Source organism: Cetorhinus maximus, chromosome 25, assembly GCF_964194155.1.
Source record: "Cetorhinus maximus chromosome 25, sCetMax3.hap1.1, whole genome shotgun sequence".
Taxonomy (NCBI): Eukaryota; Metazoa; Chordata; class Chondrichthyes; order Lamniformes; family Cetorhinidae; genus Cetorhinus; species Cetorhinus maximus.
In genome coordinates, this window is record NC_135903.1 from 9410283 (window position 1) to 9433104 (window position 22822).

Below are 22822 nucleotides of genomic sequence, written 5' to 3' on the forward strand. Positions count from 1 at the left end.
AATACATATACATTTTTTAAAAATAAATAAATATTGGACTGAAAAGGAGTCAAGAGGAGGGAGAGAGTTCATGGTCTGAAGTTGTTGAACTCAATGTTAAGTCCAGAAGGCTGTAAAGTGCCTAATCGGAAGATGAGGTGCTGTCCCTCCAGTTTGCGTCGCTGGAACATTGCAGCAGGTCAAGGACCAACATGTTGGCATGAGAGCAGAATGGTGTGTTGAAATGGCAAGAGACAGGAAGGTCTGGGTCATGATTGCGGACTGAGCAAAGCTGTTCCACAAAGCAGTCACCCAGTCTGTGTCCATGCATGCTGTATAATACAGAAACCAAAACCAACACAATACAGAAGTCCTATCACTGTTGTCAACATAAATATCTTTATCAAGGGAGGGTGGGATCGGCACAACAGTGTTACTTTTATTTTAGTGTTACTTCTATTACTGTTTTAGTACCAAGTGTGTTTATTTTACTATGTGAAGAGTAAATATCTGGACTATGTGAAAATACTACACATATATTGTGGTTGGGAGAGTCAAGAGTGATCACAGGAGTGGGAATGAATGTTGTGGGGGTTGGGGAGAGATCAAAAGAAGATCAGGGAACAGTGATAGAGATGGGGTTGGGGCGGAGGGGGTTTACAGTGGGGAGAGTCATAGACCAGGGGCAGAAAAAATGCTGCTGAGGGTCAAGAACAGGGCTGGAGATCAGGGAAGAGATGGGGAATTCTCAGGAGAGTCGAAGTTTGTGAAGAGATTTGAGGGGGGGCAGAGATGGAGGGTAGGATTCCTAGCTTCTGAATCCTGCATCACCACCTGACTCCCCAAATCCCGTCCACCATCTATGAGGCACAAGTCAGAATGTGATGGAATGCTCCCCACTTGCTTGAATGAGTGCAGCTCCAACAACATTCAAGAAGCTCGACACCATCCAGGACAAAGCAGCCCACTCGATTGGCACCCCATCCACAAACATTCACTCCCTCCACCACCGATACACAATGGCAGCTGTGTGTATCATCTACAAGATAGAATGTAGGAACTCACCAAACCTCCTTAGACAGTATCTTCCAAACCCATGATCACTACCATCTAGAAGGGCAAGGACAGCAGATAGATGGAAACACCACCACCTGGAGGTTCTCCTCCAAGCCACTCACGATCCTGAGTTGGAAATATATTGCCATTCCTTCACTATCGCTGGGTCAAAATCCTGGAACTCCCTCCCTAACAGCACTATGGGTGTTACTGCAGCATGTGGACAGCAACGGTTCAAGAAGGCAGCTCACCACCACCTTCTCAAGGGCAATTAGGGATGGGCAATAAATGCTGGCCTAGCCAATGACACCCACATCCCATCAATGAATAAAAAGTACGACAGGGAAAGATCATGAAGGTAGGGTGGGTAGAGTTTACAGGTTAGCTTGTTGGGCCTAGAGGAAACAGTCCTGCTCCTCTCAGCCCAAGTAGCACTGTAAAGTTGCTTGCCTGAAGATCCAGCCTTTTGCCCCCTCCTTTTAGCTGCTGAGTTTCCCAAAGTCTGGAAAACCCAGCCAAAATGGGTTTAAAAAATATAAATCCCGTTCAATGAAAGTATGCATTCTTCTTAAAAAGCTTCAATGACTGACCCACCTCCTGAGTGGATTGGTTGCCCATCCCTTGTCCACCCAGACAAAGTGGAAGGCTTTGAAGCAGCTTTGGTTCCGGTTTCAGATGTTTAACATTTTCACTTCCCACCGATGTTCCCTCTAAATTTTCTTTGTACTGGGCAAGTTACAAATTCCACTCAGTGCTCCTTTATTTTCCATGGGCAGTTTACATTTTAAAACTTTCATGGAGCTTTTGCAAAGTTGAGAGTGGCTCCCTTTACTGCAATGTGCGGTACATTCGAGATTGCTGCCCAGCTGCATACACACACACGCCTCTCTCCTCGCACCGTCCCATTTCGCTCTCCCTTCACATAAACAATTGGAGTGTTACCTCCACATTCCTGACACGAGCTCACACTGTCAGGAAGGCAGATGAAATGCGAAAGAAGCCGGACAGATGCACACAGCTTGAAGTCTGGGCTTAGATCAAAAACAACCTTAAAGATCAATTCATTTCACGAAACAGTGAAATGAAACTCTCATAATCTGTTCTCATATATTTTAGCCAATAAGCTAGAAAGCTTCAATTATCCTACAGTTTCCAGGCCAATGTGCAACAAAATCAATACTGAAATTTGGTGTTCATTGGCCATGTTCATAAAAATCCTAAATAGCATCATAACACTGCCCGCCAGGAAACAGTAGATGCTCGTCCATTAATCAATTTCACCTCAAAGTGTGTGTGTGTTTATCTGACCATGCCCTCCAGGTTTGTGACCTTCAGTTGCTGTGGGTCTTTCTAGAGCATTCAACTCCTGGTTGAGTTCTGGGCTACTAGAAGCTGCTGATGAGGAATGCTTCCGAGTCTCACTAATCCAGGAATGGCAACTAGACTTTCCGCAGGCCCCAGTACTTTCATGCAGCTCAACCCCTTCCCTTCCCTCACAGGCCAGCCAGCTACTGGGGGATTATCCCCTTCCCATAACCTTAGACCGATGAATTCTAAGCACTCTCACCTTTTGAAGCTCAGTGTCTCCTGAGGTCTCTGAGGCCCTGTCCCATAGAAACATAGGAACAGGGGGCCTTTCAGCCTGTCGAGCCTGCTCCACCATTCAATATGATCAGGCTGATCGCAAACTTCAATTCCTTTTACCCACACTATCCCCATAACCCTTTACGTTATTGCTAATCAGATGTCTATCAATCTCTACCTTAAACATGCTCAATGACTGAGCTTCCACGGCTGTCTGGAGTAGAGAATTTCAAAGATTCACAACCCTCTGAGTAAAGAAATTTCTCCTCATCTCTGTTCTAAGTGGCTTCCGCCTCATTTTGAAATTGTGTCCCCTGGTTCTAGACTCCCCAACCAGAGGAGACATCTGACCTGCATCTACCCTTTCTATTCCTTTAAGTATTTTGTAGGCTTCAATGAGATCACCTCTTATTCTTCAAAACTCTAGAGATTGCAGGCCCAGTTTGCCCAATCTCTCTTCATAAGACAGTCTCGCCATCCCCAGAACAAGTCCAGTGGACCTTTGTTGCGCTCCCTCTATGGTAATAATATCCTTTCTGAGGTAAGGGACCAAAACTGCACACAATACTGCAGGTGTGGTCTAACCAAGCTTCTATACAATTGAAGCAAGACTTCACTACTCCTGTACTCAAATCCTCTTGCAATAAGGGCCAACATTCCATTAGGTGTTAACCTTCAGTAATTTATGGACAAGGACACCCTGGTCCCTTTGTACATCTACACTTTCTAATCTCTTACCATTTCAGAAATACTCTACACATCTGTTCCTTCTACCAAAGTGGATAACCTCACATTTTTCTACATTGTATTCCATCTTACCCACTCAATAAATCTGTCCAAATCCTCCTGCAGCCACTTTACATCTTCCTCACAACACACATTCCTACTTAGCTTTTGTATCATCCGCAAACTTGGAAATATTACATTTGGTCCCCAAATCCAAATCATTGATATACATTGTGAACAGTTGGGGCCCAAGTACTGATCCTTGCAGTATCTCACTAGTCACAGCCTGCCAACACGAGAATGGCCCGTTTATTCCTACTTTCTGCTCGTTAGCCAATTCTTAATCCATGCCAGTATATTGCCTCCTATCCCATGTGCTTTTATTTTGCTAATCAACCTCCTGTGGGGGGCTTCATCAAAAGCCTTCTGAAAATCCAAGTATACTATGTCCATCGACTCTCCTTTATCAATTTTGTTAGTAACATCCTCAAAAAACTCCAACAAGTTTGTCAAACATGATTTCCCATTCGCAAATCCATGCTGACTATGCCCAATCAGATCATGATTATCCAAATATCCATTTATCACATCCTTTATAATAGATACTAGCATTTTCCCTACTACTGATTTAAGGCTAACAGGTAGTTCCCTGTTTTCTCTCTCCCTCCCTCCTTAAATAGCGGGGTGACATTTGCTACTTTCCAATCTTCAGGTACCATTCCAGAATCTATAGAATTTTGGAAAATGATCACCAATGCATCCACTATCTCTATAGAAACCTCTTTCAACACTCTGGGATGTAGAATATCAGGTCCCAGAGACTTAGCAACTTTCAGTCCCATTAACTTTTCCAATACAACCTTTTTACTTACACTAATTTCCTTCAACTCCCCATTCTCCATAGTTCCTTGGATCTCTAAATCTGGGAGATTTCCTGTATCTTCCTCAGTGAAAACAGACAAAAAGTAATCATTTAGCTTCTCTGCCATTTCTCTATTTCCCATTATGAACTCTCCTGACTCTGCCTGCAATGGGCCTACATTTGTCTTAGCCAAATGCTTCCTTTTTATATCCCTATAGAAGCTTTTACACTCCATTTTTATGTTTCTTGCTACATTGCATTCATAAAGTCTCCCTTTATCAGTTTTTGGTCTTCCTTTGCTGTATTCTAAAAACCTCCCAATCCTCAGGTTTACTACTACTTATGGCAACTTTATAAGCCTTTTCTTTTAATCGTATATAATCCCTAATTTCCTTTGTCAGCCACAGACCACTGACTTTTTGGGGGTTTTTGCACCTTGAAGGAATGTATAAGTGCTGTAAGCTATGTAATAGTTCTTTGAAGACTATCCATTGCCTATATACAGTCATACCTTTTAATGTATTTTCCCAATCCACCTCAGCTAATTTGTCCCTCATGCCATCATAATTTCCTTTATTCAACTTTAACACCCTTGCTTCAGAGTGAACTACCTCACTTTAAACCTAATGTAAAATTCTATCATATTGTGGTCACTCATCCCTAAAGGTTCTTTTACAACAAGATTATTAGTTAGCCTTTTTTCATTACATAATACTAGATCTAAAATAGTCTATCCTCTAGTCAGCTCCTCAACATACTGCTTTAGGAAACCATCCCTAACACATTCCAGAAACTCGTCTTCCACAGCATTAGTGCTCAGTTGGTTTACTCAGTCTATATGCAGATTGAAGTCACCCATGATTACTGTATTGCCCATGCTACATGCTTCTCTCATCTCCTGGTTAATACCATGCCCCACATTACCATTACTATTTGGTGGCCTATAAACAATTCCAACAACTGTTTGCTGCACTTTGCTGTTTATTAGCTCCACCCAAACAGATTCCACACATTGCTCTTCCGATCTGAGATCCTCCCTTACTAATGCACTGATCCCATCCCTTATTACCAGTGCTTTATTATCCACCTCCTTTCCCTTCTTGTCTGTCCTTCCTAAACGTCGAATATCCTCGAATATTCAGTTCCCAGTCTTGGTTAGCATGCAATTATGTTTCCATAATGGCAATTATATCATACCCATTTATCTCTATTTGTGCCTTTAGATCACCTACCTTATTGTGAATGCTGCATCCTTAACTTTGTCTTTTTGACATCATTCCGCATTCGAATTATACTCAATGCTCTGCTTTGTTTCCCCCGCCTTCTAGTCTCACTACTTCTTCCTGTTACCAACTTTACTTCCTTCCAATTTGGGCCACCCCTCAAGTTTCCACTCCTGTGACAAGCTAGTTTAAACCCACCCCAACAGCACTAGCAATTCTCCCTGCAAGTATATCAGTTCCAATCCTGCTAAGGAGTAACCCGCCCAGCTTGTACAGGTCCCACCTACCCCTGAACCAGTCCCAATGCCTCAGAAATCTGATGCCCTCCCTCCTACACCAATTCTCCAGCCACATATTTAATCAATCAATCCTCCAATCCCTATGCTCACCAGCACGTGGCACTGGGAGTGATCCTGATGTTACTGCTCTTGAGGTCCTGCTTTTTAATTTCCTTCCTAGCTCCCTGAAATCTGCTTTAGGACCTCATCCCTCTTCCTACCCATATCATTGGTACCAATGTGGACCACGACTTCTGGTTAAACCCCTCTCCCCCCCACAAAGGTTGTCCTGCAGCTGCTCCGTGACATCCTTGACCCTGGCACCAGGGAGGCAACACACCATCCTGGAGTCACGTTTACTGCTGCAGAAAGGCCTGTCTGATCCCCTGACTATGGAATCCCCGACCACTATTGCCCTTCCATTCTTCTTCCTCCCACCCCCCACAACCCTGTACAGCTGGGCCGCCCGTGATGCCACAGGCTTGGCTCTGGCTGCACTCCCCTGAGGAACCATCAGCATCCAAAATGGAAAATCAATTAGCAAGCAAGATAGACTCAGGACACTCCTGCACTAACTGCCTGGTTCTCTTAGACTGCCTGGGCGTCACCCATTCCCTCTCTGGCTGTACTCTTCTGGCCTGCGGTGTTATCACCTCCCTAAACGAGCTATCCACGCAGCCCTCTGCCTTGCAGATGCACCAACAGTGACTCCAGCCACTGCTCAAGCTCAGAAACCCGGAGTTCAATTTTGTGCAGCTGGTGACACTTCTTACAGATGTGTTTGTCTGGGACACATGTTGCATCCCCGACTTCACACATACCGCAGGATGTACACTCCTCTTGGCCCAATTGACCTGCCATCCCGTAACTCTAAAAGCTATTTATTACACTTAGAGTGAGTAGAATAAATTACTAGTAACTTAACTTTACTACATTTACGCTAACTTTATCTTACTTTGGTTTACTTTATTACTTTATTTCACTTTGACTTGATTTAACTTTACTTCCCTATTGCTAGTGTTCCTTACTGAAATCCAAGTAGCTACTTCTTTATAAATGATACGTTTTCCTAGTTTTAAGCTACTTAAACACACTCCCTAAGTTTTCCTGTGATGTCACTCCTGGACTTTCTCAGACTCAGCCCGCTGCCCGAGTCGAGGTGTCCCATGCAGGTCCGGCTGTCTCCACTTCCACTGCTCAACTCCTCCCCTTCTCGTTGTGGGCTGATAACTTCCAGAAACAGACACATTTCCCACCGCCCTACCACGCCCCACCCACCCACCCAAGGTCATTGACACAGCTGTACGTTTTCACACACACTCTACAGTGGCTCAAACTTGGTTTTCAGGTTTGATGCTCAACTCCATCCCTGCTCAAGCTACTGTCATGACCTGCTTATTCCAATGCATGGTAAATTCAAGATTGCTGCGTGGCCGCGCATATACACATCTTACAAAGGACGTTGCATCCCACCTGACCCAAATCCACCATTTTTGGGGGTTAAAATTATCCCCAATGTCTCTAGAAAAAGGAAAACATAATTATTATGTCTCCCATTTCCGAACCCTGCTAGAAAGTGCACACGGATCAATGTCAGATGAATGCAGCATCAGCTTCAGCTCTGTCTCATAGTCAAATAGCTGCTGACATCCACTATCCAATTTCACATGAAGAATGCCACATGTACAAGTAGTGGAGAACTAATGGCTCCTGTGGAAACATGCCTCAACGCAAGTCAGCACCTTCAGGACAGAAAAAAGAAATTTCAAAAATCAACGCCATCCGATTACGTGCAACACTGGAGTGTTCTGACTTTGAGTCCCAATCATATTCATGAAATCCATTCAGAGTTTTCTCAGAGCAGTCCAGCTACTTTCAGTATAGAGTAGTGAGGGAGAGAGTCTTCATCCCATATAAACACATCCAGTACAAATCTAAATTTTGAAATTCCCAGGCTGCCTGGTGATCATCTTTATATTGAAATTTACACTGTTACTAAAGAACCAACTGTAAAAAAGTCATAAATAGTTGAAAGCAAGTGAGCAGAGGTCCACATATGTTTAAGTACATGTACACTAAAGTCCTGTTTGTTTCAATTCGCAAGTAGTGTGATGTGAGCTACAGCTAATTGCACAAAGTCCCTTCACTTCACATCAAATGCTACTGGTACTAACCATTAAATGCATTTCTTTGAACTTAGAATATATACCAAAGAAAGAGCCTATTTAGCCCAACCAGTCCCTGTCAGCATTTATGCTCCACTTCAGCATTCTCCCAACTCTACCAGCATAACCTTTTATTCCCTTCTCCTTCAAAAGCTTATTTTGCTTCCCCTTTAATGCATCTATACGATTCGCCTCCAAGACAATGTGACAGCAATAATCGGATACCAGAAATTCTAATGCATTGATCACATTGGGCACTTGATGATCAGAATAAATTATACTGATGCATGAAGCTTGTAAATTAGCAAAGAGAGATAGAAAGGAAGAGGAGAGAATGTGTGCGTCAGGGGAGGAGGGAGGGGGCAGTTCCTACCTGATTTTACAACTTTCTCTCTAAGAATAAGGCAACCAGAAGTAAACATTTTAAAGGGCTATACTGCACACCAGCTGTGAATATGTCACCAGCAGTAGGGTAATAGGATGGGCAACTAATTGAACGGGTAAATACTGAGGTTATTTGTTGACACACTTGAAAAGTGCTAAATTGTCAGTTACACTCAAAAGTCAGAAAGGATTGCTGTGCATTCTACTGCAGTAGATGGGCATAATTTTGCTTAAGTGACTTATCGGATGACTACCAATTCATCCATTCAAATTGCAGAAGCGGAGGAACAAGGGATTGGAGTTCTTCTGTTTTGTTTCGAGTCTAGAGTCTGGTTATCATTTGAATGGTTTGAATAGAATATTAGCAAAACTATATCATCTTGGCAGATTTTGACTTTTGAAGTCCAAGCAAACCATTGTGTTCTTCAGATAAAGTATTGCTGACAATCAAAAAGATTGATACCATTTATATTGTCAGTTTGGACATCATAGCAGCAGACCCTGCATTTCTAACAGCCTGATTTACAATTTTCAATGCCAACTCAGAATTTGATTATCCAGATTGGTTCCCATAAATAAGGCCCAACCTCTGGAGCAGGTTTGATGCCAGAATGTATTTGCAAGTGCTATTAAATCATGGCCAAACTCGTATCACATGGTGATAAAATTCAGTACCGAACAGATGGTGGTGAATCAACGGCTTAATTTCCTTTTCCTGTTTCACTGACTTCAGCTGTATCAACAGTAATACTTATGTTTAAGTAGATAAAGTGTGTAATAGTGAAAAAAAATTATTCAAATTGTTCATCTCTTGAATCAGATTGTAAACTTTAAAGGGGCACTGCCTAATTTTGTGCACTTGATTGCGTTTGGAAGTGGTAAAGGGTACAATGGTCCAAACAGTGATGTATGGATTCAGTTGGATGTCTTTGCAAACATTTGGCAGTACAAAGTACTATGCAATGAAAGTAGAAAATGCATAAGTAATAGCTCCTACAATGATAACTTATCATACTAGCCAACACAGTGACATTATCATGGCAAGAGGTTTCAAAATAGGCTATTACAAATACTCTACCACAAAGTTGAGTTTATGATGACCAGACGGTTGCCTCAATCGCTCATTGTTCTCCACTTAATCGACTTTTGATTAACATGCTTTATCAGCTATAATAGGTAATTTATAATTACTTCAAATAAATTTGTTTTTTGTGTACCTTTTTTCAAATGAATTGGCAGATCTCCTGTGGTTCATGGTGAATTAGAAAATATGCAGTGTCACAAAAGTATTTTATAGTACGCCATGTGTAATTACATACTAATTGGTCTCCCATGACATTGCACTCAGCAAGTTAGAGGAAGCATTGTTTTGTAATGACAGGGCTGTTATATTAAGAATTCAAGCATCAAAGCTGTCTAGATATTTGAGGTTTTTAAATCTGAAACAGCAATGTACACAAACAAAAATATGTTTTAGTATCAGAGTTGATTAATTTCTTACAATCTAAGGTAAGTTTGCATTTTACAATTTCCAACAGCTGTAGATAATCACTATTGAGTTACAAAAATATAAATCTTAAAAATGTAATCATATCAACCATGAATAAATACATGCTTTAGAAATTGATGTTGTGATTGGTATAATTAGTTCCCATTAACTGAATAACAACAATATCAGGGCATATGGTTACATATCACTATCTTTTGTTGAAGTAAAGAATGAAAGCCAGTTCAGGTGAGTGTATGCCACATGAGAATGTGAGCTTCACAGAAGTGAATTGACTTCATAGTTTTTGTCCAGTTGTGCAGCCATCCCGCCATGTGCTGTTTCCACTCAATGTCGCCATTTGCTGCAGCAACTGATAGTCAACTATTAGCTGTTGAAGGACTGAAGTCTTAATGTGAGCCATGAGAAGGAGGAGTGATTTAGTCAGGTTAGGGCAGGAATTACATAGTTTGAAGAAAGGTGCATTTGTAACAATACCTGCAACTATAAATAGTATAAATGACAGTTTTATCATTGGTAAGGAGCAGCTGTTTGTCCATTGAAATTTTTCGTTTTAGATCAATGCAAAAATCTTATGGGTGAAATTGAAAGGGGTTTATAATTAAAGTGATGTAGTACATATTTAATAAACAACATCCATCTGTCTTTTTTCTGATGCTTAGAAATATAGGAGCAGGAGTAGACTAGTCGGCCCGTCAAGATTACTCCACCAGTCAATTGGATTATGTCTGATCATCTACCTCATTACCACTTTCCCACACTATCCCCATATCCCTTGATGTGATTAGTATCCAGAAATCTATCTATTTCTGACTTGAACATGTTCAATGATTAAGCTTCCACAGCCCTCTGGGGTAGAAGATTCCAAAGTTTCACCACCCTCTGAGTAAAGAAATTCCTCCTCATCTCAGTACTAAATGGCTTGCCCCTTATTCTGAAATTGTGTCCTCTGGTTCTAGACTCACCAGCCAAGAAAAACATCCTATCCACATCTACCCTGTCACGCCCTGTAAGAATTTAATAAGTTTCAATGAGATCACTTCTCATTCTTTGAAATTCTAGAGAATACAGGCCCAGTTTCCTTAATCTCTCCACATAAGACAATCCTGCCATCCCAGAGATTGGTCTGGTGAATCTCCATTGCACTCCCTCTATGGCAAGTATATCCTTCCTTAGATAAGGAGACCAAAACTGTACTCATTACTCCAGGTGCAGTCTCACCATGGCTCTATACAATTGCAATAAGACATCTTTGCTCTTGTACTCAAATCCCCTTGTGATGAAGGCCAATGTACCATTTGCCTTCCTAATTACTTGCTGCACCTGCATGCTAGCCTGAACAAGTACACTCAGGTGCCTTTGGACATCAACAATTCCCAACTTCTCACCATTTAAGAAATAATCTGCCTTTCTGTTTTTTCTACCAAAGTGGATAACTTCACACTTATTCACATTATATTCCATCTGCCATGTTCTTGCCCATTCATAAGTGAATGTCTTGCCTGTCCAAGTCCCTTTGAAGCCTCCTTGCATCCTCCTTACAACTTACAAAATTTGGTGGGAATGTGTCATCAGCAAATTTGGGAATACTATATCAGGGAGCCGATCTCCCTGAGGCTGCGCTTAGCCTCAGGGAGATGAGTGTGCTCTTTCGTGTGTGAAAGAGCACACTCTCAACTCAGGGAATTCCTCCCCGCCTGCACAGGGAGCACATAGCGCTTCCTTGTGGACATCATGCTGGGCTGGTCTTAATTGGCCTGCCCACGTAAAATGGCAGCGCGCCCCCAATCAGGGGCGCCAATTGGAGGCGCGCCTCCACACGCCCACTCCTGAACATCCCCCCCACTGACGGGGGGGAAAATTCTGCCCATGATTATTTTCCAAGTACCTTGTTGTCACATCCTTTAAAAGAGATTGACATTTTCCCCACCACCTGACATTTGTTTGTTGAGATAATTTTTATTGCTGACTTGATCATTTGAAATAGCACTATTGCAGCAACAAAAATACAGAACATATTTAAGCCTGCTATATTGACGGAAGAAACACAAAGGACCAATTTCTAGTTAAACTCATTGGATTCGGGACTGTTAACAGAATTATTTTATCGATAAATTCTTGACTTTTAATCCAGATTATGCATTTTATGATGTCTGCATGCTACATTACACGTCTATCAGTTTATGTAAAACTGCACAGTTTATATCATCTACAATAAAAAAGAGCTTAACATTTTGAAAGGAAAAACATTTTAAAAAGTATGTAAAGAATTCTACGACAGAACAGTTTTGTTGTGATCCTAATGAATTAACAAAATGTTCTGACAAACATACTACTCACTTAACAGGAAGAAGCCAAAATACTTCAAATTTTGTCTCTATTTAGACATTATTTAGCATTCAAGAAGAATAATTGGAATCTTGTTAATTGTTAACTTTTAAAAAAAAACTTTAGTTAAGGATACCCCAGTAAGATGGAAGATACCTGGCAAAAGGTACAATTCATCATACTCTCATGCACCCTACCTCCAAAGCTGACACACAAATATGATAACAGCATGGAGCCTAAATATCTAACAACTTTCATTTATTATTTAAGCTCTGTGATATCACAGGAAATCAGGGCTAGGCCTCTAGATTGAAGAATTAACTAGACCAGTGGGTCTATTTACACTTCCCTGCATGCATGTACTGTGCTACTTAAATGTCCTGCATACTATAAATGTCAATGCCATTGCTACCTTAAAGCTTGGGTGCAGAGCTGATTCTGGAGGGTAGACGATGAAGTGCCTCAGCGTAAATCCAAAACCTTGAGAGTTCTTCTGTAGCAGTACTGTCTTTGGGCCAGGCCATGAAAATATTTCATCCTGCACCATGTTAGCATTTTCATTGGGGCATTTCCCATCTCTTTGGGTTTTAGTCTGTAGAGGAAAATGGAGCAAGTTAGTTAAAAATACAATCAAGTTTAAAAAATTCTACAGTTGCAATTATAAATTTGCAATCTTTTGATAATTTTAAACAATTGGCTTTATAAGCATATCTCAAAGTGTTGCTTTTCCCTCCAGGGATAGGCAACACTATCCAAATATAATGTAACATTAATGGTTTAGAGTTTAGGGACTCAAGACAAAGAGAGGGTTAATCTCTGAAAATACCAGGTACGTACATGATGCAATCATGCAGGTATGCTGATCATTCAAATAACTTTCGACAGGAGACTGAGATCTCCCATAGAGCCCAAAGCAATGTAGTAATATTTTGCTAGGCACACCCTAGAAATATTTTTCTATGAAATACAATATTATCTTGCATAAAAAAATAGTGCTCTGGGTCAAACTGACCAAATTCTCTGGTTTTAGTTGAAACAGAGGCTGAAAGGAGGGGATTTATAATGATTTATTCCTTAACTGAAAGCAACAAAAGCAGAAGAACTCATCCAGATACAATCCTTCTCAGACTTCGAAGCTTTTTTCCTGCCTTATTGTATTCCTATTTGGAGCACATGCTGAAAAGGGTTAGCGACTTTAATAACATGGGTACCAATTATTTCACTAAACTGCTGTCTTATATCACCTGTCTGTGAAAGTCCCTCAGGCATTAAAGATACTGCCTAAATGTAAGTTATTGATGGTAATATGAATACCAGCAGCCCCAAGAAACCCAATTATAAGCAAATTAGGCCACCTGGTCCAACCCCAGAGGAAAATTAGTAGTTTTAAAAATGAGAAAACAAAAGTCAATAATGCACAAACACTAACAATAGAATACACAGCAGGCACTAACAGTGCTGAAAAATAAACTTCTCATTATCTGGTTAAGCAAAAATAATTGCACTTGCATCTGCTCCACTGAAGAATAATAATAACATTATTCCATCAACAACTTTCTATAAACCACCTTATTCTGACTAGTATCCTCTACACTATAGACAAGGTTGATATGCACTATAAACATAAGCTTAATATAGTGTTGGTTTCATGGCACTGTACACAGTCATCCCCCTTCTCTCCAGACCTCACATGTGCTGGAAGTCATGCTGGCCCAATAATACATTTTTTGTTTATTTGTTCTTGGGATATGGGTATTCCTGGCAATTCCAGCTTTTACTGCCCATCCTTAAATGCCCTTGCAAATACATACAGCAACCATCCTGTTATGTATTATAGATAAGCTTTGCCCTAAAGGGTGTAACAAACAAACAATCACGAAACATTTTTAACAGTTTTTTTTATAGGCTTTCCAAATAGAGGCACCATGTACAAAAGCCAGGAACTTATGCTAAACCTCTGTAAAACACAAGTTCAGCCCCAGCTGGAGTACTGTGTCCAATTCTAGGCACCACACATTAGGAAGTAAAGGCTTTGGAAGGGGTACAGAAGAGATTTACTAGAATGCTTCCAGGGATGAGGCATTATAGTTCCATGGATAAAGTGGGAGAAACTGGGATTGTTCTCCTTAGAGCAGAGAAGACTATGAGGAAATTTGATAGGAGTGCTTAGACAAAGGGTTTAGACAAAGTTGTTAATGTTGGAATCCTGTTACAATGAAGTGCGTACTTTAATTTGAGAACAGCTGTTACTAATTGGGGTAAGATTAGGGAATTATTCTTAAGTATATAAGAACCAATTTACACTGGTGTAGTAGGGAGGAAAAAGGAAGTCGGTGTGCTTGTGAATAAACCTTGGTTATGGAAAAGACTGGCTCCAGATTCATTCTTTCCTCAATGTGAGAATAATGACTCTAACAAAAGGAAACTGCTTCCAACAACTGAAACAATGATAGCCAGCGGGTACAGATTTAAGATGGCAGGCAAAACAATGAGAGGTGATATCAGGAAATCTTTTTCAGGCAACAAATGGATAGGATTTGGAATGCACTGTCTGATAGGGTGGTACACACAGTTTCAATAGTCTTCAAAAGGGATCAGGTAAGTACATGAACGAGAAATAATTGCAGGTATACGGGGTTAACTGGATGACTCAATGAGCTGAATGGTCTCCTTCTGACCTGTACTATACTATGATTCTATTGCAAGAGACTCCTTCTGATACAAGATCTCATGTCTAGCTATACCTCTTCATACTGTACATGTCCTGATAAAGGGAAGGGAGGAGTGGATGAAGAGAATCCTTTCCAAATATATCAAACTGAAACCAAAGCCCTACTGGACATCCCAGGGGCACGAATTGCCTCACTTTGTGGAACACAGTAAAAATGTATGAAATACAACAGTCTATGCAGTAATAAAAACACCTTTCATCATTCCACTGTAATCAAACATTCAATAAAAAAAGATTGCATTTTGTGAACTTTTCATTTGTTGGCCTGAATATTTAAACTGACAATAATCCTATTCTCAAACTATACAATCTATAATGGCTATATCCCAAGGGAAAACAATTCACAACCAGAACCAGAGACTATTCATAAGGGATCAATTTTCCGATGACTTTTTACTTTATCCACTCAATCTCCTTCATTTTGCTCTTCAATGAGTTTTCGTAATAAATACTCATCAAGTGGACATTTAGGAAATCCACATTTCAAGATTTCACTATTTTGAATAGTGAAAGTGTGCATGTAACTGCAAAAACTGTATACAACTTAAACACAATTTGCAAAGACACGAGGAACTAAGATTGCCAAAATAAAAACCTACACCTAAAGAAGTCTATCAGCAAACCTATTGGTAGCTTTTTCCCTCTTAAATACCAAAAAAACCCCACAAATTACAGGAATTTAATTCCATTTACACATAATAAAGATACTTCAACAATTAAATTGACCTACACATTTATGTATATTACTGTCTTATGTTGCAAAAGAAGAGTTCAAAAACAGGTTCTACAATTGAATCAGCAATAAAACATACTATCCCATATACATAAAGGAAATGCGCTTCCCATGGGTCTGACATATTACATGAGATCTGAGGCTTCATTCCTACAAAGATTTCCTCACCACAGAAAGAATGCAGCTGTAATGCACAGGAAACATAGGATCAGGAATAGGCCATTTGATCCCTTGAGCCATTCCACCATTCAATGAGACCAATGCAGATTTGTGAGCTAATTCCATGTACCTGCATTGTCCCAAATCCCTTAGTCTCTTTGGTTAACAGAAATCTATCAATCTCAGGATTTAAAATTAACTGAATCAATTACTATTTTCATAGGAATGTTCTAAACTCTACCACGCTTTGTGTGAAGATGTGTTTCCTAATTACACTCCTGAAAGATCCAGCTCTAAGTTCCAGACTATATTCCCTAGTCTTAGACTCCCCAACAAGCAGAAATAATATCTACCTACCTTGGCCGTCCGCCGACCACCCCACCCCCCCACCCCACCCCCCCAAATACCTTCAAAACTTCAATCTAATCACTTCTTTTTCTAAATTCCAGGAAATACAGCCCTAATTTGTGTAATTCCTCTTCATAATTTAATCCTTGGAGTTCAGAATTTACAGATTCTCGTAAATTATGTTGCACTGCCTCCAATGTGTTCTTCCTAAGGTGTGGTATGCAGAAGTCCACATGTGGTCTAACCAGGGCTATGTACAGCTGTAGAGTAACTTCTAATCGTATTCCAGTCTCCTAGATAGAAAGGCCAGGATTCCATTAGCCTTTTTGATTATTAAATGATCCATTTATCTGGACCTCCAAGTCTCTTTGTACTTCCACTGTTTCTCGCTTCTCACCATTTAGAAGTATCCTGTCCTATCCTTTTTAGGTCCAAAGTTTGCCTATATTGAAATCCATTTGTCACAGTTTTTCCCATTCACTTAACCTATTAATATCTCTTTATAACCTGCTTCCATCTACACTGCTTACAATGCCACCTATCTTTGTGTCATGGCAAATGGATATAAGGCATTCTATCCCATCATCAATATGGTAATAGTTGAGGCCTCAAAACCGAAACCTGTGGGTCACCACTGGTCACATCCTGCCAATTAAAGTACCTTCCCATTATGCCTACTCCTTCTGCTATCTCACCGCCAGTTTCCTAAGCAGGTCAATAATTTGCCTTCAATTCTATCGGCTTCAACTTTAGCAAGCAGTTTCTTATGAGCGACTTTATCAAATGCCTTCTGGAAGTCCATATAGATAACATCTATTGATGCTTTCCTGTCCACTACTTTACTCACCTTTTCAAAAAATTCAACCAGACTCATCAAGTATGACCTACCCTTTACAAAGCCATGCTAGCTCCCTCTGATCAACTGAAAATTTTCAAAGTGTTCAGTCGCTCTATCCTTAATTATAGATTCTAGTAACTTTCTAACATCAGATGTTAGGCTAAGTGTTCTATAATTCTTCAACTTCCCTTTCTCACCTATCTTAAATAGTGGAGAGACATGTGCAATTTTCCAATCACGAGGAACGATTCCCAAAATCAAGAGAATTTTGGAAGGTCATAGTTAGGGCGTCTGCAGTGTTCTCATCTACTTTCATCAAACACTGAGATGAAATCAATCAAATCCCAGGGATTTGTCACTTTTTAGTGCCATTACTTTCTTCATTACTGTTATCTTGCTTAATTTTGCCGAGTCCCCAATTCAATATTAGTTTTTCTGGCTGTCCAGCATGCTATTCTCTTCCTCTGCTGAACCAATAGCACAGCTCTGGGATAAACTCTAAGCCACACCTGCCAAGAAATTAAGATTTTTTCCTTCTTTATTTTTCTGAAAGTTCAGAGTCAGGCTGGGTACATTTCCACAGCCACCTTGTCCAAATGGACATACTTCATAGCCTCAGACAAATGTCAGCAGAATCGCCATTCATAGGAGGCTATCCTCATCTATACAAACAGTTTCCCGTTGGAGTCACTAAATATTGATCAAAAGCATGAAACATAACCAATATTTTCTCTTCCTAGCCATAGGACACAGAAGTTATGTGTAGTTCCATCATCACTACTACCCTGGCTAAGATCAGCTAATTCAGTGTGGGCTAGGAGTGAAACCCACTGTATCCTGTCCTCTATGTATCGTACCAGGTAGTGCATGTACCACATGCTGAGCCACATGAAAGTTCACCATTATTAATAAAATATATGATGAAAAGAGAATACACAATGTAGTGCTCCAACTATTTGACTAAATGAGAACAATGACAGTCACTTAGCTGTTCGAATGACCTTTCTTCTGTCTCCCTACTGTCAGTACTGGTTGCTTTTCTAATTTAAACACGATTGAAGGCAAAACTGAGATTGATAGATTTTTGTGCATTTATCCATCCTAACAGCTAAATGGTGATAATGCACAGATCATTAATCTGCCCAGGAACAGCCGTCTTCCAAAAATCCAATGTAGGCTTAAGTGAAAAACAGCAGAAAAACTGATAGATGTGTGGCTCATTCTTTTACAAAAATATTCCCCTCTTGCATCTCAGCCAGAACATGTTGCCATTATATCCTACTGATAACATTTTAAAATCACTTTTACCTGGACCAGAGCCAACAGGTATTCAACAACTTTAATATATGGCTCAAAATGCACAAGTGAACTGTTGTTGATTAGAACATACTGTTTATATTGCAATGCTCACTCAAGTTGCAGCTAATTCCAAAAGTTATTTAATTTATTTGATCTTATTGTCACAGGTGTGTTATAATTAGATTGGATTGCTGGTACCTCATGTGTTCAACAGATTTTGCACAGCTTTAACCTGGGTTCTTTGATGGAGTTTGTAAACAAGTTGTGCATTATGTTCAATTATTTAATCCTTCTGTAGTTACCATAATAATTTAGATACACAGCTGAAAATCACTTCGCAGGCATCCATATTGGTAAGCTTATCTGAACCTCAACATGAACCAATTAATATTTACATAAAGATTACATATAAAAACCAGTGAAGCGTTTCATGCACTGTACAAACAGAATACACAATGGCCTGAATTTTCCCGTCGACGATTTGGGGGCGGGGCCCGCTCGCCGACGGGAAAATGACGCGGGATGACTTCGGGAGGAACCCCCGACGCCATCCCGGTCCCTTTAAATTTTTAGGAAGGCGGGCGGACAGCGAAATCAGCTGTCCACCCGCCGACCTGTCAATGGCCAATTGAGGCCATTGACAGAGTGATTAAAATAATTAAAGACCTGCCCGTCCAACCTTAAGGCAGGCGGGCAGGCCAGGAGCCCCAGCGGGCTTCTGATAAGACATGAAACCTCATCCACTGGCGGGATGAGGTTTCATGTCAGTTTTTTAAAAACTTCAATACATTTTGTGTGATATTTATTAACATGTCCCACCTCGTGTGATATTGTTACATGAGGGGGACATGTTAATAATTTTTTAATTTTTCTATTTTTAAAGTTTTTTGGACTGTCAGTAATCGCCCTGAGACAGCACTGTGTCTCAGGGAGCAGTACGCTCTTTTGCGCGCATGTGTGAAAGAGCGCACTTTGACAGCTGGGGATTCCCTCCCCCACCCCCGCACAGGAAGCTCATAGCACTTCCTGTCAGGCAGGCCGCTGGGCGGGCCTTAATTGGCCCACCCTTTCAAAATGGGGGCGGGCCGTTTCGGTGGCGGGGGCCAGCTGTCCGCCTGTCGCCGAGCCGGTGGGGCCCGCACGCCCACCGAGGGCAAAATTCTACCCAATGACTTAGTGAAATATGTTTTTTTTTAATTGCTGTGGTAAACATACTCCTGAGTGTTTAAGGCACTTGATTATTTAAACCCATCAGAACAGCTTCCCGAAATATATCATTGTTTTTCTAACATTTTTCTACAGGCTCCTCCGCGAATTTCCAGGAATTACATCTGTGACTCCAATTCTAAATCGGTAATCATATTATTTTGCTGTACTTCTGATAATGATTTTTGTGTAGTTAACTGCATGGCCAACTAGCTTACTTACTGAGAACAGTTAATCTATGCAGCTCCATTACTTAATGGAAACATACCATTTTAAGCAACTATCCAGATTAAAATCACATCCCACAATAGCAGGAAGTTAACAGCCCGTCAAAATTAAAGTTGAACTATTCGACCAATTTGTTTAATAGACCACATTCTATTTGCAATGATTTACACTGGCACATTAGTAAAGCACACTTGCTTTAGTGTTTCTATGTGAGCAAGAACTAAAGGGTAGGGCTGTAAGGCTACAGATCAGTTGACTCGCTATTGAGTTTTACACTCGTGAAAATCTGTTTGGAGCTATCAATATAATTTTATATTTTTCATTTCATTTTTACACCTGTTCTAAGTTGCTTTTTTAATTCCAGTCACCGAATTCATCAGAAATGAAGCATTTCAGTACATGTTCTAAATAAAATATTCTTTTCTGAGATCTCAAAACTGTTAAACTCATCTTCCTCAATTCTTCTTTCTTTCTATAATTTTAAAAATCAAATCTTTGGTCTTTTGAAAACCTAAGCTTGGTGCTAATTACTCTTTTCAACTTTCATGGCATCCTGCCCTATGGATCTTGGCCCTTCAACCAAGTTTCTCAATTTAAAAAAATCCAAAACTTGTCTCCAAAAATTACAGCAATATCCCACCTACATAAATTCAACTATAAATTAAATTATTTAGAACATTAAATCCACGATAAAATTGCATTTGCTGTAATCTCAGCAGCTCAAGTTATTGTGTTCCCTAAACACTGTCATTGGAACCACACTTCGGTAACATTAAACCTGAACAACTGCAATAAAGATGCCAGTAGCAATTGTCCTTGGGACATGTATGTGTAATTCCTTAAAACCTTTTAGATAATGTTTATAACATTTTTTTTTTAAAGGCGTAACTGAAATGCATTGTACTGTGACGCAAGATAGAAAAACACTGGCACTTTGGGCAGGGTTTTCCATTTATGCATCACCAGTGCATTTCCTCCCATTCATTTTAATAGACAGGAAACTTGTGGGCAGGTGAGTGCAGAAACAATAATTGCCTGTCACTGGGTACAAGTGAACATGATACAAATAGCTGATTTGCTCTATTCGCAAACAATAAAGCAAAACTTTTGGTAGCATTCTGAACCATAACTAATTTACAGGATTAGATTCAAACAATCAAGCTGGAGAAAAAAAATCATACTTTAGTGGTGCTCTATCCCTTTAGCGAGTTTTATAAATATACAGAGAAAAGGGGATTCCAGGGGATAAGCAGATAGTGTAGTCTCATCAGAGTATAGATGATTTTGCTCTTGCAGTTTTAACTTCAAAAGGGAGATTACTGTCTATAAGTTCCAAGTGCCCATTTTAAATCTCACAACAAGCTGAAAATGTTTGCCCTTGTACATGGTTATCAACCCTTGAGAATTTGTGTCATCAGTTGTTCTGTTTAGCATTAAAAGGCAAGCCAAACCATTTGCATCAGACTGCATTCCAGAGACATTTCAGATGTGCAGGAGGTGCTGGATATACCAGTTTAGACTCTGGATCTGCATTCTGAACAGCCATAAGATTTCATAAGGTCTTATGGATGGTTTGCAAGCTGTGGAAACTATGGCCCAGAGAAAGCTTGCAGGTGGTTCCAACAATTTTCTTCCATTATGATCTTTCTCTAAAAAGTTAATGATATACAATTGTTATTCATTAGCTAAACATCCTGGACCTCCATAGTAAAATTCAGAGATCACTCGTCAATTTCCTCAGATTATTTGAAAATAGATTTACAATATAAAATAAAAACTTTCAGGAATACAATTACAAGATAAATGGCGCAACAAACTTGCAAGTTTGCTGCAACTGGGGAAAACTCAATACCATATATTGAATCTTTTCTAAATCCACAAGTAGTCTTCAGTGATATGCTCATATGACAATTTTAGATAATCCCAGCAAGGAGTTTCCCTGCAACGAAAAGTAGGAAAATTCTTCTACAATTGTCACACACATCTACTTACCATTTTAGATAGAAAAGGTTGCATGTTAATGATGAATGCTGTACCATGCCAATTTATCTGCAGAGTGTAGGGAAGAAAATCTTTCAAACCAGTCATCTAAAAACATACAAATGCTGCAATTCAGAAATATCTGTCCCGCTGCTTTGAATTTGATGGAACAAATAATCTGGCTGTTATTGCCAGATAATGATGTCTTTTCACTGTTATTGGATTCTTGCTGACATGAACATGCTTTATCCACTTAGCTTTTGATTTGTGCCTCTCAGGTAGCTAGCCAACTCCCAAATATGAAGCAACAAGAAAGGATTTCACTCCAATGCAGAGGGAGATTCCCTCCCAGAAATGTTCAATACACACTATACCATAATAAAATCTTCTAAAACTAGTCCCTCCTACTTGTGATGGAACTGTAAAGAAATTTTGACAAAACTGTTCATTCACACAATGTTGCATCTGCCTCAACTGACAGTAAAGTTCAATTAACTAGACATGTTAGTGAATATTTTGCATCACAAGTCAATGTGGTCACCATGAATTCCACCAATCTCTTGACCAGGTAACATCGTCCAGATATCTATGTTACAAAAAATAAAATATACTTTTAACGGCTTGCCGAGTGACTAGCAAGTATTATTGTGAAATGCTAATGCTTTACAAAACAAAGTTCTAGTGGTTCCAAAGAAGAGTCATATTGGACTCAAAAACATCAACTGTTTCCCTCTCCATAGATGCTACCAGACCTACCGAGTTTTTCCAGCAGTTTCTGTTCTTATTCAAGTTCTAGTGGTTACTTGCTAGAAACCAACTACTGCCTGAACCCCATTTTACATAGAAGCATGCATATTATAGAATGTATGCATGCTTCATTATAGAAAAATTGTTTTTTTTAAATGGTACAAATTTAAGAGATGTAGGTGTCATTGTACATGAAACATAGAAAGTTAACATACAGATACAGGAAGCAATTAGAAAAGCAAATACTATGTCATTCTTTATTGCAAAGGGGTTGGTATACAATAGTAAGGATGCCTTGTTGCAATTGTTCAGTTTAGTCTCCATACCCAAGGAAGAATTTACTGCTTTAGAAGGGGTGAAACAAAGCTTCAATAGACTAACTCCTGAGATGAGGGAATTGTCCTATGAGCAGAGATTGAGAAGAATGGGCCTATACTCTCTGAAGTTGAGAAGAATGAGAG

At 39.9% G+C, this 22822-nt stretch overlaps 1 protein-coding gene across 12 annotated transcripts in view; it reads right to left on the reverse strand.

The window, feature by feature from the left end:
* The window catches only part of arhgap23a (Rho GTPase activating protein 23a), a 501306-nt gene that overhangs the window by 217113 nt on the left and 261371 nt on the right, over positions 1-22822 (reverse strand). For all 12 annotated transcript variants that reach the window (XM_078529389.1, XM_078529391.1, XM_078529390.1 and 9 more), the window contains exon 2: positions 12505-12684. In XM_078529389.1, coding sequence (XP_078385515.1) covers positions 12505-12684 — 180 coding nt within the window. The remainder of the gene's footprint in view (positions 1-12504; positions 12685-22822) is intronic.